The 15,082-nt window shown below is 36.4% G+C and overlaps 1 protein-coding gene across 3 annotated transcripts in view; it reads left to right on the forward strand.

Annotated features, from left to right (window-relative positions):
* Window positions 1-15,082, forward strand: part of CFAP69 (cilia and flagella associated protein 69) — a 36,006-nt gene continuing 20,924 nt past the window's right edge. For 2 of the 3 annotated variants that reach the window (XM_064704266.1, XM_064704265.1), the window contains exons 1-15: window positions 1-131; window positions 583-645; window positions 1,888-1,953; window positions 3,005-3,114; window positions 5,024-5,100; window positions 5,851-5,949; window positions 7,767-7,916; window positions 8,041-8,218; window positions 8,957-9,077; window positions 10,979-11,027; window positions 11,113-11,234; window positions 11,711-11,927; window positions 12,803-12,967; window positions 14,212-14,330; window positions 14,759-14,877. In XM_064704266.1, coding sequence (XP_064560336.1) covers window positions 15-131; window positions 583-645; window positions 1,888-1,953; window positions 3,005-3,114; window positions 5,024-5,100; window positions 5,851-5,949; window positions 7,767-7,916; window positions 8,041-8,218; window positions 8,957-9,077; window positions 10,979-11,027; window positions 11,113-11,234; window positions 11,711-11,927; window positions 12,803-12,967; window positions 14,212-14,330; window positions 14,759-14,877 — 1,772 coding nt within the window. In that variant the 5' untranslated portion in view covers window positions 1-14. The remainder of the gene's footprint in view (window positions 132-582; window positions 646-1,887; window positions 1,954-3,004; window positions 3,115-5,023; window positions 5,101-5,850; window positions 5,950-7,766; window positions 7,917-8,040; window positions 8,219-8,956; window positions 9,078-10,978; window positions 11,028-11,112; window positions 11,235-11,710; window positions 11,928-12,802; window positions 12,968-14,211; window positions 14,331-14,758; window positions 14,878-15,082) is intronic. The other variant, XM_064704267.1, reaches the window with a different exon arrangement.

Genomic DNA, 15,082 nt, shown 5'->3' on the forward strand with positions numbered 1-15,082 from the left:
GCGGCGGAGCCGCCATGGCCTCGCTGGCCGCGGCCGAGCCCCCCGCCCCACGGGCGGCCTCCCGCTCCCCGGGGCTCGGCCCCTCTCGCAGCGGCAGTGAGAGGCGCTCGAACGCTGCGGACCCCGCTCAGGTGAGCTCTCCCGCGGGCAGGGGCACCTCCAGCCCCGGTGCTGGCCCGATCCCTGCCCTGTGCCCTGCCCTGCGCCGTACCCTGTGCCCTGCCCTGTGCCTTGCCCTGCCCAGCCCTACCCTGTGCCCCGTCCTGCCCAGCCCTGCCCTGTGCCCTGCCCTGTGCCCTGCCCTGTGCCCTGTCGTGTGTCTGCCCTGTGCCCTGCCCTGTGCCCTGTGCCCTGTGCACTGTGCCCTGCCCTGTGCCCTGTCGTGTGTCTGCCCTGTGCCCTGCCCTGTGCACTGTGCCCTGCCCTTCCCTGCTGTCTTTCTCGTGCTGAGAACAAACCCCGATGTGTGCTTGAATTTACCCATCCCTGAGCAAATTCATGTTGGTTTAACGCAGCTATTTCACATTTTAAACGCCTTAAAAACAACATTTAATAAAAAAGTTACAAGCGTTGCTTTTTCAGGATGCACAGTCGAGGTCAGTGGATTTGAATCACGTCATCGCACTACTCGGAGATTCGGGCTCAGTAAGTAACCCTGCTTCCTCGCTGTCTCTGTTACACACATGGTAATGGGGTTTTGACAAATTTTTTGTTCAGTTACTTTAACACCCACCCTGAATAAACTCAGATGGGTTTATTATATCCAACACAAGTGGCTGGAGCTACAGAGCACAATGAGTATTTCTTCTGATTTTTGAAGGCATGAGCATTCAAAAACTAGACATGCAGAATTTCTAGCATATTTTAGAATTTTAGAGTACTGAAACCTATAGCTGGGAAATAGATGTACATAGAACCTTATTAAAAGTATGCCATGAATTTATGTAATTGCCCAAGTTAACTGCTAACAGTTCTCCAGGGAGATGATTTTAAATGAAGGTGAAATATACAAAGGTCAATGTTGAAGAATAAATACAACTGCCTACGCATACAGGAGTAGCATCATCTCTCATGGGCTTTCACAGATGACTTTTAGCCTCCACAAGATGATTTGGCAGATTAAACTCACTAAGCCATCAAATAATTTTGATCCAAAATATGGATAATTTATGCTCTTAAACAAGGACCTGATTAAACCTAGCACATTTTAAATTAATGCCCCAGAGAGAAGTAGTTATTCCTTACCCTCTTCCCCTTTTTTATTACAGAGCTGATATAATAAACTTACTGAATGAAGGAAAACTGCCAGATGTTATTGTTTACTGCTTCTGTAGATATGATATGTAGATATGATAAAATTCCTGTAGGATTCTGGGCTTGTAGAGTCCTGAAACAACTTCCTGGCCTGCCTGAAGTTGCAGGTGCTCAGGAGAGCTGAAATGAAAGCTGCACATCACTGACACAGCCTGACATGTCCTCACTTCAGTTGTTTTCAGCTTTGAATTTGAAGGCTGTTTTCCTAGTGGTGTAGAGCACTCTAAGCCACTTAGATCTACATGCTTACACATTTATGTTGTGTGTAACATAGGTTTGGTTTTCTTAGCTGCTTTACAAAGAATCACAAAGAATTTAAGAGAAAGAGTCAGCACGTTTGAACAGGAGTTTTTGAAAGCCTCTTCAGTTACAACAGAACAGACTTCATACTTAGAAATGAGGCTTCATCATAGAGTTAATCCTGCTTCAAAGCACTTTGAGAATTTTGTTGTGTCTTGTAAACTTTCAAATCTGGTTTCCACTTTCATTTAAACTTAAAGGGGGGTAAACATAATCATTTAAGTTTCTTGGGCAAACTGCAATTAAAACCGGTTTTTCATTCTATTATTTAAGAAAGATTTGGAAAAAGAGCAGCTGAAAACTCTGAAGAACGTAGTCAAGCATTTTGAAAATGGATTTGTATCCTTTTTGCCACTTTAGAATTCTAAAGTCATGGTGTTTTCTGTATGGTAAGAGTCTGACTTTTCAGTAAAGTATTTGATGCTGTAATGTGCTTCCCTGTGGAGAATAGGGATATACATTCTCATCACTGGCCTCCTTGTGTGCACACAGCCAAGGTTGGCAGATTGACAAGATTCTTGGATATTAGATTCATTTGTCACAAATTTCAATAGAAGGTTCTCACCTCTACAGTGGCTGAAAGTGTCCAAAATGTAACTGGTGTACTTTAAACTCAGAACAGAAAAGCATAATAATTGCCACTACCTAAAAAACAGCAGATAAAATAGCAAGATAAAAGAGACTTCCAGTAAGGAGACGTTTTAAAGAAAGATGAAGACTAATTTATCTGAAACCTTTTTTCATATTTAGAGTACAAACTGAAAGGTTCCAATAATGAGAAGTACTAAGGAGGGTGTTGGTATGTGGAAAAATATTATTAATTTCATACAGTTCAGATAACTGCACAGTGATTTAAGGCATCACATTACAACTGAGTTGTGTACTGCAAGGCTCTTTCTGTGAGTCATTGGATTGGTAGTAACTTCTCAGTCTCAATTCAGCCTTGATTTTGTGCCGCTGCCCTTAAATTAAGTAATCTCCATATGTATTTGGGTCCAGATTTTCAAACTTCAGTTAGTCACTTGGGACTAAAGGAGAAAGCAATTCAAATATCACAAGGCTGTCTCAGAATTTAGGTAGGTAAATCTGACATTGTGATGTAAAAGCTTTTCATCCTCCATTTTTAGAAATTTAGTGCTGAGCTTCCAGTGAGTTCAGCTGAGAAGACACCTAAATCAGATTTGCAAAAGTTGTACTTATGTAAAAGTAAGGGTGCTTCGAAAAGCCTAAGTATTGACTCACATACTTCTTTTAAAACACCTAACTTTGTAAATATTGGTCTTCTATTTTCTTGGCTGTGTGTTTGAAGTCTGATGAGCACAGTTTTCAGCTTTTTGTGCTGATTCATAGTGGTACAGATGATTTTATTTCCTTAATTTCACATTATAAGCCCCTTAAGGATATTGCACAAATTACTGACGTTCTTAACCTGTGTGCAGACAAAATGTATGAGCAAGAAGCTTTCACTGAGCCTTTATGTGAACTTATTAAACTGTTTGGGTAAGTACCTCAGCCCCTCTTTTAGAGATTTAAATACTACTTATTAACAGGTTTATATATTTTCTAAGGAAACTGTCATATTCATGCAGCATTTACCTACAAAGCACCTTGTAACTGCAAGGTATCCATTGGATCATCATTTTTATCAAATGTCTTTTACTTGTGTGCAGTTTCTGGTGACATGGATGAGGATCCTATTTTAACAGTTCAGCATCTGTGCAGTTAGATGTTACAGAATTCAAAAGTGCTTTGTACTGGGCCCAAGCTTGCTTGCAAGTGAGGTTCCCCAGGGTCTCTTATTGCTCAAGTCAATCTGGGACTGCTGGCCTCAAAGGATTCAGCAGCTGAGTGGTACCAAGGTGTGTTTTGCTGTTTCAGACAAGCTCTTAAGTGAGTTTAAAAACTTAGGGTGACACAAAGACACTCTAATACCTGAAGGTAAGCATTACAAAATGACAAGCCATATTACAGGAGAGAGTGAATGTCAACAGGATTTATATTTATTTTTAAAATGTATTGCATGAACTTTTGGGCATCTTTGTTGTCATACTGTATTTCAAGTAATCTGTAGAATAGAATTTAGGTGTTATCCACACTTGTCAGATTTTTCCTCTTCAATAATTCAGTCAAGTTATTTATGCTATGCTAGAAGCTACAGTTACTCCTGTATTTAATTTCATCTCAGGAGAATAAGGAAGAAAAAAAAAAAACTGTGCATAGTAAAACAGATATTCAGATAAATTTTTACATAGCTTCCTCTCAACTGTTAGGTTTAATAAACACAGAACTTCTCAGCTGAATCTTTGAGTTTCCTCAGCACCCTGAGATGTAGTGTTTTTCTTTGCTGCCACACAGTGGGGAATGAGGAGGTACATCATGGAGTTTAATTGTCTTTGGTGTTTGCTAGAAGCATGACAAAACTGAGAATGAGTGTATAAAGTCGATAAAATGTTTCTGTGAGATTTTTCCTCTTTTAGAGCAGTTCAGTACTAATTGTGGTTTCTGCAATGAATATATTTTGGAAAATTGCACCCTTGGGTTTTGCTTTAATTTCTGTACTATGGAAATTCCACCACAATTCACTAGTACTTCATATGACAGAGAAGCCTTTTTTAGGACTCAGTTTCAGATACATTAATTTCTCCAGTAAAATAGTAAAATAGTCCACTCTTTTGTAGCTGCTTCTGTTTACCTGTCTTCTTCCCACTTTCTTTTTTTCCAATGTCTTTTTTCTTCCTCCCCTGCCTCTCCCAGCATTTATTTCATTGTTTGTTCTTTCCTTCCTTTTCCTCTGGTAGTGTTTACGGAGGTAAACTTACTGGAAAGCTGCTTCCACAGTATGTACTGCAGAGACCATAGCATAATATTGTAATGTTTACTGTTAGACAGTTTTTAGCACTTACATGTTTATGTCCTGAGTATTTTGAATATGTTATTGGGTATTTATTAATATTCTGTTTTCAAAAAGAAATTTGTTACTGTGCTGTTTGGAGTCCATTTATTGGGTTTACTTTTATCCATTTCAAGAAGTCTTGCCCAGAGATAGGATCCCTTTTTTCCACCTCTGCACATGTCTATGCATGGCCTAGCTCTGTAATAGCCTGATAGTGCCTAGGTTCTAGGATTTAGTCTTCCACATTTAAATTACATTTGTTTATTCATCATATCTTGTTGCATCATATTTGAATTATTAAAATGTTATCTACGAACATGTGCCACTAATTACCAACATGTAATTGCAGATTATGAAGCTTTCAGTGTAGAATCAGCATTGCAAAGAGTGCATTCATCCTAGAAAATGTGTCCTTATCTGAAAAAATTGTCAAGGAAGAAGAGAAGAGCTACTGAACTTTTCTGGTGACTTCATTAACTATTACATAGTTGTAATATTTTTAATTTCATTTTTCAGGTTACCATTTCAAAAAAGGAAATCATCTGATGAAGCAAACTATTCCGTTGAAGTTTCACAATCCATTACACAACTGGGTGAGTGTAACCTGATACGCCACAATAAAATTATTATTATGCCACAATAAAATCAACTGTATCATTAGCATGATTTTAATTTATTGTTACTCCTTAGTAAATGTAGGTAATTCCTTTAAATTATTAATTCAATCCTCTGTGTTTTTTCATGTTAGAGACAATTTTTACTTTGCTCTGCAGCTAACCTGAAGATTAGCCTGCAGAATTACCTGTTTGCCCATGTCAAAAGCTACATGAGAAAATGTTATCAGTGCACATGAAGAAGTAAACGTGTATATAGCCTGTTCCATTTCATTTTGATCTGAGAAATGGGGGTGTCACTGTAAACACTGAAACCTGGGATGCCAGGAACATGTATCCTTCTTGCTTCTATGCTCCCTTTATTTCATATCATATCTGCTTAGAAGAGTTTCTAATGGCTTGGTAGTGATGACAACAGCTTAGTGTAGTAGGTTAGTAGCTTTCCTCAGAATTCCCCAACTTCGGGAATACCATCCAGTGCTGTATAAGTGTCTGTAGCCATAAAGCAGAGAAGGTAACTTTTTGATTAAGCTTAGGCTACTCCTCTAAGATGCCTTTGTCCTCTCCAGTGTGGGAGTCTCTGCCTCTTGAATATTTTATAATGAACTTTGCATGAAATTACAGATTTGTAGGTGATACTAAGTGCTGTAAAAAGAAGAACACTGTGTTAAGAATACTTTCTAAGAAGTTATAAAGTCTGTTAATTACATTTATTTCTCTTTCTGACAGGTTACTTGATGAGCATACAAAGCTCTCAGGTTAGAATACAAATCTGTAAGAGTGTTGTTAATTTTTTTAATACGGAGCTACCAGGAAAACTACTTTCAGGTAAAGCAGGGTTTTTTTATTTTTAATGATCCCAACTATTTTGAAATGCCTCTTTTAATTAGCTATTGATTAGTATTTCTTTATAACTATGGTTACTGTATCTCATATATTAAATATATAACATTGGCAAATATATAATTAACATATTTTTATAGAGGTGCATATTCTAAATCTGAAATAAGTTCATCAATGTACAAGGAATTAATTTTTGCACTTACAAAATTATCGTTAAATAGCATCCAGAAAATGTGAAGTGATACAAGATCTCTGAAATCTGGGTAATGGAGGGGAAAAAAAAAAGTAGTTAGGATCAGAATTATAAGAAGGGAAATGTAGTTTTCAGGTTTTTATATGTAGCCTGGAGAGAAGAAGCTCTGCTTTCACTTGTGTTGTAAGGGATAGATCTGAATCCATTTAAATTTGATTGAGTTCATATTATATGGACACATTTGAGCATGGGTTTGAACAAATGGTGTGACTTATCTCTGCAGAAGGAGGCATGATCAGAATCCGCCATTATAGAATTCCTTTGACTCTTAGGATAGTGCCAGAGACTGTGGTCAGGTGAAGTCAGTCATGGATCCCTCCCAGAGGGGCACAGCATCCCCTGCTCTGAGACGGCACTGTCTCTGTAGGCAGCCAACCTCCAGTGAATATTGCCACAGTGTGGCTCGGGAGGGCAGGTCAAGGACCATGCTTGATGTCAGTGTGCTCCCCTGCTGTATTTCTGCAGTGGGGCACTAATCCTGTGCCCTTTTACAAGTTGTCATCTATTTCAGGAGGCCTAAAGATGCTGCTGCTACTACAACCCTTTCAAAATTCTAGAAATGGGAAAGCATCCAGATCCGTTTTTACCTTACAAACAAAACTCAAATCCTGCACGTAGCTATGTGTGCATTTGGTTCTGTATCTGTAAATAATTCCATCAGGATAAATGAATGTTATTGAGCAATTTTGTTTCTTCTTCCAATTTAGAAAATAGGATATGTTATCTTGAAATGAACAATGTGTTTTATTCTAATTTTTTAAGTCAAATATTTCATCTCTAAGCATATATGTACATCTTGCCAAAGTCTGACCCTGCAGAGTTCTCTTATCTGTAAAATAATATCAACTTTGAGCCTATCAGTGTGTGCTTAGTTAAACCTCATTTCACCATGTGAATTATCTGTACTTATCAATTTGTACTTTATGAAATTTGATATATATATATATAGTGTGTATATATACATATATATGTATTTAAGCTGCTTAAAATAAGCTTTGCTCTTGTGAGTGATCATAATATGAGAATAAACATGAATTTATTTTCTCCATGCTTCACCTTCCCCATAATTTAGTAATGAAATACAGATTTGCATATGCATGGACAAAAGTAAAAACATAGACACATTAGAAAGTCAAGCTTGTAAATCAAAGTTTGGATTCCCTTATTTTAAGTAATATGATGATAGAATGCAATAATTCTCTAGTCAACAGGCTACTGAAGAGAACTAGGTTATGATGACTGAAGAAAGTTTTTCACTTCTATAGCCCTGCTTTTACTTTCATTGTCTAAATTCTAAGCAAGTAATTTGTTTCTATAGCATTGCAATCTGCTTGAGGGTGAGTCAGTTGGATGTTTTATAGGCACTATTCAGATATAAGAAAAGCAGCTCTTGTGTATTGGATTGTCTTTCTTAACTGCTTGAAATATGATACGTGATTTTCAATCCTTTCTTTAAAAAGTATGAACAGTTTAATCAAAATTCTGGGGTTTTACTGCATTTAATTTTACTGCAATTTACTGCATTTTAATTAAAGCTATGTATGTACAGGTTACCAGCCAACAAGTCCAAACTATAAAATCCGGATGGCTGAAATAGGAGGATTAGCAGAAATTCTTGTTTTGTCACTAACATTAGTTGAAAATCAACTTACTGAGAAGTTGTGGGTACTTAAAGCTCTCCAGCATCTTTCCATCTCTGGTTAGTACAAACTGTTCTTTCAATAATCTTATTACCATTGATCTTAAATCATTTGTTCTCTGAACATGCCTGACACAATTACTGACCTATACAGAATTAATTACTCTGATTTACGTAATTTCAGGAGAAAGTTGTGAACAAATGGTGAACGTCCAAGGAGCCAGGAGGCTTTGTTTGTGTCTGAATGGTGCTGATCCCTCAGGACAGCTGCTGTTCCGTTCCTCAGATATCCTGTGGAACCTGCTAGAAAAAGTCTCAAAAGAAGAAGTTGTTAATCAGCTCAGAAGCTTGGAATGTGTACAGTAAGTACAGGGAGCATTTAATGAATTAATTTTGTCATTGTGGAGACATCTGGAGCATTCTGTTGTGTAGCATTTTGTTGGAAATTAACTGATAGAAATTCAAATGGATCTCTGATTACATCCTCATTTCAGTATTAAAATAGTAGTTGCTGTTACAGGGCAAGAACAAGGTGCTCTGCTGCATAGTGCAGGAGGAATAGCTATATCTATTGCTTTGTACAATGGAAGAGTTAAGTGCATCATTTTGAGGCTCCCACGTTAGGCATAACAGGCCAGTATTCCTTCACTATTGAAGTGCTGATGTTACAAAATTACAAGGAATTTCTATGCCATCATATACAAGTTTTATTTCTAGATCCTCTTCTGGGGTAAATAACAGGTTCTTCCTTAGTGAGTTAGACTGTTTTAACTATTTAAGATTAGGCTATTCCTTCTCAATAATCATTCAGCAATGTCCAGTTCCACATTTAGTAAATACTGTGTGTTTATATTAATTAGTTAAAACACAAACAGTGGAAGATGCAATTTTTACTATATGCATCTTGCATCTACAAATAAATGGGATGTCTAGTGGTACCCAAAGGAATCCACTTCATAATGAAGTTCTAAGCTATTTCTCTTGTAGTTAAACCCTAAGGCTTTGAAAAGTATGATGCTGAATGAGGATTCATATATGTGGAGCTATCCAACATTAGAATATCAAAGAAAAAGGTAAAATGCATTTCTTTTTCTTTTTAGTGCTTTGAAAGAAGCGTTTGTAGAGCTGGTGTGTGGCTTCCGGCACTGCGATCACCAGCTGCGGAATGACCTCTTGGTGATTGCCACCTTACTAGCTGAAAGCCCTGCAGTGCCTCTGATTGTAAGGATTTAGAGTTGTATTCCAGACGCTAATAGCTTCTTCTTTGCTTTTATAAGCTTGGTATTCTTCCCCATTTGAGTTCTAACATTTATTTATCCTGTGTCTCCAGTGCTTTTTTCTTTCTTGGATTTGCTGAGCAAGAAAACATTTTTTCTTTCTGTAGTTGTCTTTACCTCAAAGAGACTTAAAATCTGTAGGTAATTAGCCCAGAATACTATCAACTTTATTTAATTCTTAGAAAATCACATTAACATTATCTATGTGCAAAATTTAATTCTTGTATTCTTGTATGGATTCTTGAATATGCCATTCTCCTAAAAAGAGTTTTGCACTAAATCTCATTTTTTGTTTGAAGATGTAAGCTATATTCAGATGACTGAAATCCAATGTGTGCCTCATAACTGGGAACAAGAAGGATGTGCAAAAATCAGCTCAGGAGCTCTAAGATTCTGAGAAAATAATTAGGTCCAGTTAATAAGAGGCACATAAATTCTTTTAAAGACTACGACACATAATGCACTACCATGACTTGCCTGAAATGTAGATGACTCATTCTTTTGTAACATTGCAGAATTTTTATGAGAAACTTGCAGAGAAATTAACTCTATATAGAGGTTAATATTGCTTTAGTCTCTTGTTTTACATTTGAGATTTACAGGTTCAAATGAAGTTGGGACATACAGACTGAATAATTAAGCAGTCAGATCCCTGTGGATTAATTGGCTGTTCAGGAATATATTACTTTCCTGTTGAAGAAAAGTTTACCAATTGGCTGTATTACGAAATGAAGATTACAGACTTTTCATTCAAGCTTTTCATTTAACACCAACTAGTATGAAATGTCTGTTATACAATTGCAGCAACATATTGAATATCTAAAATATTCAAATTGTTTATCTGGCTGTAGAAGCAGGGCATTTTATTCCTACAAAGTAAGTAAACCAGATATGTATTTTTAATTCCTTATAATAAAAGGAAGAAAAATTGTTTCTATGCAAAGAAAATATTAAAATAATTTAATTTAGGTTTTTTACTCTCAGCCTGCCTAGAGATTTTACAAGGTATAAATATGAGGTGGAAAAAACATTAACATTACTATTTAATACTGCCTTACAGATAATACTGTAGCAATTTCCTTCAGAATGTTCCCTTTTCTTCTTAATATACTATCCAAGCAACTTCAGAAAAGTTAGTCTTATATTTTATATAGTTCACGAATCTGCACAGGAGTCTGAACTTTTGAAAAGGAAAAGTTTTCTCATCACGAACAAACTGTAAAATTTATGTAAAGTTCATATTGATATTATTATCTTTGTGTTAGGAAAAAACCTGTTTGCTAATTGCTTACCTCAGAAACAACTCTCCTTTGCCTCTAATGCCCTGCAGAGACACCTCCTGGCTTTGGTCCTATCCATAGTTATATTAGACATTATTGTCCTTCTGTTAGCTCTCTGGGAGCTGTGATTTACAAGATTTTATTTCTGAGCTTTTCATATGTAGTATTGCTAAATTCTTCTTCCCCATACATGCAGTTTTCATAGGCACTGATGACCCTGATGTAAAACATGACCAAATGCATTTTAACAAACAGCTCTAAAAACACTGAGAATATTTTTTGTGTTAGATTATAGTAGTGAATACAAATGTTTGGGACTTCCCCACAGAAGTTCAGACTTGTACTGAATGAAGCATGGGTTTAACTAATTGTACCCTTAGGACTGCAGTTAGTTATTGTTGTATAATGTCCAAATGGTTGTTCAATTCTTTGATAAAATTCTGTTTATTCTGCCATAGGATACATTAAATTCTGTGTTCTGAAGAAAAAAATAAAGCCAAAATTAAATCATAAGTCTTAATTTCACTGCAATTTAATTAATGTGTGTTTTTTGAATGCCTATTAGGAAAGTGGATTTGCAAAGATCTTAATAGTACTTGCAACATGTACTGAAGGTAAGAGATTCCGTAGTGCATAATTACACATTTTTTGCATTCAATTATGATTTTTTTTGTAACTTATCTACCATTTTCATCATAGTTAAACTTCCCAATCCTTTGGTAAAAGGTTTTAAACTTACCTACTCCTACGAGGATTTTGAGATGAAGAAGTTATTATTTAATATAATAGGAATCTTATCTAAAGACCCATCTTCTGCGCAGGTGAGTTGTAACAGAACAGAAATAATATATTTTTTTTAAAAAAGAAAAAAGAATCATGAGAATATTACTTATCTCTCCATCTACCATAGTACAGTACACTGAAATTCTCTGTTCTTCAAATCAAGAATTAATACATAGCTTCAGACCAAGCCCTGCTGTTGAAAAGTAGCATACAATTTCTATTTTAGAAAGTTACAAACTTAGACCATGATAGGGAAATTGCTGACAAGTGACTGCAGAGCATTGTTGAAATACACCTGAAGAATATAATAAAATTTAGCAAACCACAGTCTCTGGGAAAGCTACAGAATATAAAAAGAGTTTGCCTGTACTTGTAGTGTTCATGACATATTTTCTCAATTAAAAATTAATTTTGTTATTGTAGGACAGATAAAGTTGACTCACCCTTTAGTTTTTTCTTATTTGCATGTGAAACCTGTAAACTGTCTCTCTTTTTCTTTGTCTGGACTCTGCAGCTCTTCAGTGAAAATCATGTGATCCCAGCTTTGCTTTACTATGTAAAACAAAATCAAAGGTCTGCATTTCCTGACTGGTCTGCTGCCCAATATGAAGAATTACAGCTTCATGCACTTGCTGTTTTAGCTTCAGTGGCTCCTGTGTTAGTAGACAAATACTTGTCCTGCCAAGCGAATACTTTTCTCCTTGTGTTTCTAGAATGGTGTATAAGCCAAGGTCAGTGGGTTCTCATGGCTTTCACACACAGGTAACCTCAAAACAGTTCAGCTGAACCTACTTTCCTTAACAGGAAAGGAAAATGTAAAACTCATGATGTCAGAATGGTTCTTTTTCATAGGCCACCTAAGAAACAAATGTTCCCAAAAAACAACAAACCTTTTTTCTCTTACTGAAGGATGAGCTGGTGCCCCTCTCCCTGTGTACCACTACATTGATATTCCTTCAGACAAACACCTCTGCTGTCTGTGTTTTAAGTGAGCCAGGCCCTTCCCTTGTGGCAAGAAGTCCAAGCAGGAATTCCTGCCATGAGACAGGACATGTTAACTCAGAGTCGTACATGGTGAGACAGGTTCCAGACTACAGCTGGCTTCTGGGCATCAGATAAGAGTGTGGACTAAGCAAAAATAGAACTAAGTGCACTCAGTGTTCCTGCCCAGATTTCTAAGGATAGGTATTTTTCATCATAAAATTGGTATGTCTTCCTAGCTCTCCTAAGAAATTTCCTAAGAAATTTTTAATTGGGTTGAATGGAGATCAAAAGGTGGATATTAAATGTCATGCCAAACATAACATTTTGAGTTTGTAAAACTGCTCATGAACCTACTAAGGGTAAAAAATGTGTAATAATTTTAAATGTTCACCAAAATGTTACCTTTCTTATGCATGTAAAAAGTGTAGTTCTAAACAAAAAGGCTTATTACTAGATGGTTTTAAACAAGAATAATTTCTAACTTCAGCAGGGTTTGGGGGTTTTTGTTGTTGTGTTTTGGGTTTTTTGGGGTTTGTTTTGTTTTGTTTTTATTTTTTCTGAGCGCATTCTTCTGAACGTAGATTGTATGCCAAAACCAGCATTGGTTGTGATTGCTCCACAGATCCTTTCTTTGGTCGAGGTAACAGTTTCCACGGAACAGGCGGTCGTGGCACCAAACTCGCGCAAATGCGCTACAGCCTCCGAGTTCTGAGATCTGTTGTGGCCCTTTATAATGATGCTGTGAACAGTAACTTGTGTGACCAGGGAGCAATTAGCCAGCTACTGGGTAAAGCACAATTTGTATTGCTGTTCTTTAATTAGTACATTTCTGTTGACACTGAGAATGTTCATGTGTTTTTGTGTGCTGTGTTTTTAGTGTGTCCTTCAACAGCTGAAAAACTAAAAAATCCTCAACCAATTAATCCAAGATGTAACTGATTTGATGTTAATTTTTTTTTTCATTTCAATACACATGGAATGAGATAAGCAAACCAGACAGTTTTAAAAGTCGAGATGTTTAATTTCAGAGCAAAAGCTGCCCCTTCTCACTTTATGTTACTGCATTTGGTAGATCTTGTTTTTGTTGTGGCAGTCCCCAGAAACTCCAGCCCATGAGTATTTTTCCACCTAAGTCTATCACAGTGTTGCTTTCCACAACTCTGCTTTAGCACAGAATAAAAATAATAGCAAGGTACCTTTATATGAACAACATGAAGAAAAAAAGCTGAATAAAACTGCTGAATCACTGCTCCTGCAATTTTAGAGCACTTCTTGTTCAGTAACACGTACCTACTGTTAAATTTGGTTTTAAGTTCCAAAACAAGCTGGTTTAAGTTCTTTTCTTACAATATCAGAAAGTTTTCAGTACTCTGTAGGAAACAAAACAGGAAAGATCCTTTGGAATTCAAAGACTGTGTTCTAATAAAAAGCCTAGAAATTAATTATTTTATAGCCTCAGTTCAACTCCAGTGAAAACTCTGTGGGAGCCTATAGCTTTTAGTGAAAGTAAAATTATTGCTATACCTTACATATCAGAATCAAGTAACTTTTACTCTAGGGGAATTTTGTGTATGAATGCCCTCTTCCACATAGTGGCTCCAAGAGTGACTTTCTCAGCAAAGGTGCTATTTCATGTCTTTCCCACATTTCCACTGTCTGTTCAAACATTTGTGAAGCTGTGGGGTAGAGTGAAGCAGCCAGTTTGTTGTCTTTTTCTAAGAGTTCTTTAATTCCTATCAGTTCCCTGAATTCCTTACACTGGCACAATCTAAGGGGCAGCTCAGAGTCTGAGCAAGGGAGAAGTCAGTGCAAGCTGCTGTCATTGACTCTGTCACCAAGAGTAAAGGCCATGAAACTGCAGCATCAGAGTGCACCACTTCTGGAAGCTATTATTGAAACACAAGAGATAAAACTGAACTTACTTTAAAAATCCTTTCATATAAATTTGAGTTTTGTAAAAGGCAGCAGCTGTAATAGAATTTTGACGTGTGTATAGGGGCATTCATATATGTAAAATATATCCATTCACAGACATCCTAAAGTATGCAGCAGACATAGCTAAAGAAAAAGAAAGTATTGCTCTACTGGAAATCCAAGCTGACATATTATTTATTTTGTCTGTTCTCTGTGAAGATGATAACGACAGAAAGGTATGTATCTTTCTACCTTTTACTGTGCAGAAAGTGTCAAAACATATTGTATTTTCTTAAAAGGGAGGCTGCTTTTTTGTGTTTTAATTGAAAAGCAGGTGTCAATTGCAGTTCATTGTTAACAAGTCATGTTTCTTGACCCAGCTAAAATATAAAAGCAGTCAGAAATCCACTAGCAAGTGTTGAACCTATTTGATTATTAATTTACATTATTTTGAAATTGATATATGAAAGTGTGTTAAGAAATGAATTAGAACTTCGGAAAAACTGAAAATCTTTTTTCCTATGTGTATCTCCTGCTCTAACAAGTGGACCAAATTTATTGCAATATAAATATTTACATTTACCATTTTCCATTGTATTTTCTTACATGTTTAAATTTAGTAAATATGGCTTAAGAAACATTGCTTTGATTAACATTTCAACAGGAACTATTCAGCTGTGAAGGAATTGATATTCTCGTCTCATACTTAAAGATGGATCCAACGAGGTTATGTAGTGGAATAGGCCACAATTGTCTCCTCCTCAGTGCATTGGACTGCTTGTGGTTAGTGAAGTATTTTAGCAGCAGTAACTTGGAAAAATGTCAAGTCTTGTATTTTTTCTGCAATGCTGTGACCTTTCTCTGCATATGTAGGCCTTTCTTCTGTTTATAGTGTATAAAAATTCTTCATAAAATTTGACTAATTAAAAATTATGCAAAAGAAATTAAATACACCGCATGTAAGATTTTTGAAATATGTATTCAGTGT

Source organism: Zonotrichia leucophrys, chromosome 2 (assembly GCF_028769735.1).
Source record: "Zonotrichia leucophrys gambelii isolate GWCS_2022_RI chromosome 2, RI_Zleu_2.0, whole genome shotgun sequence".
Classification (NCBI taxonomy): Eukaryota; Metazoa; Chordata; class Aves; order Passeriformes; family Passerellidae; genus Zonotrichia; species Zonotrichia leucophrys.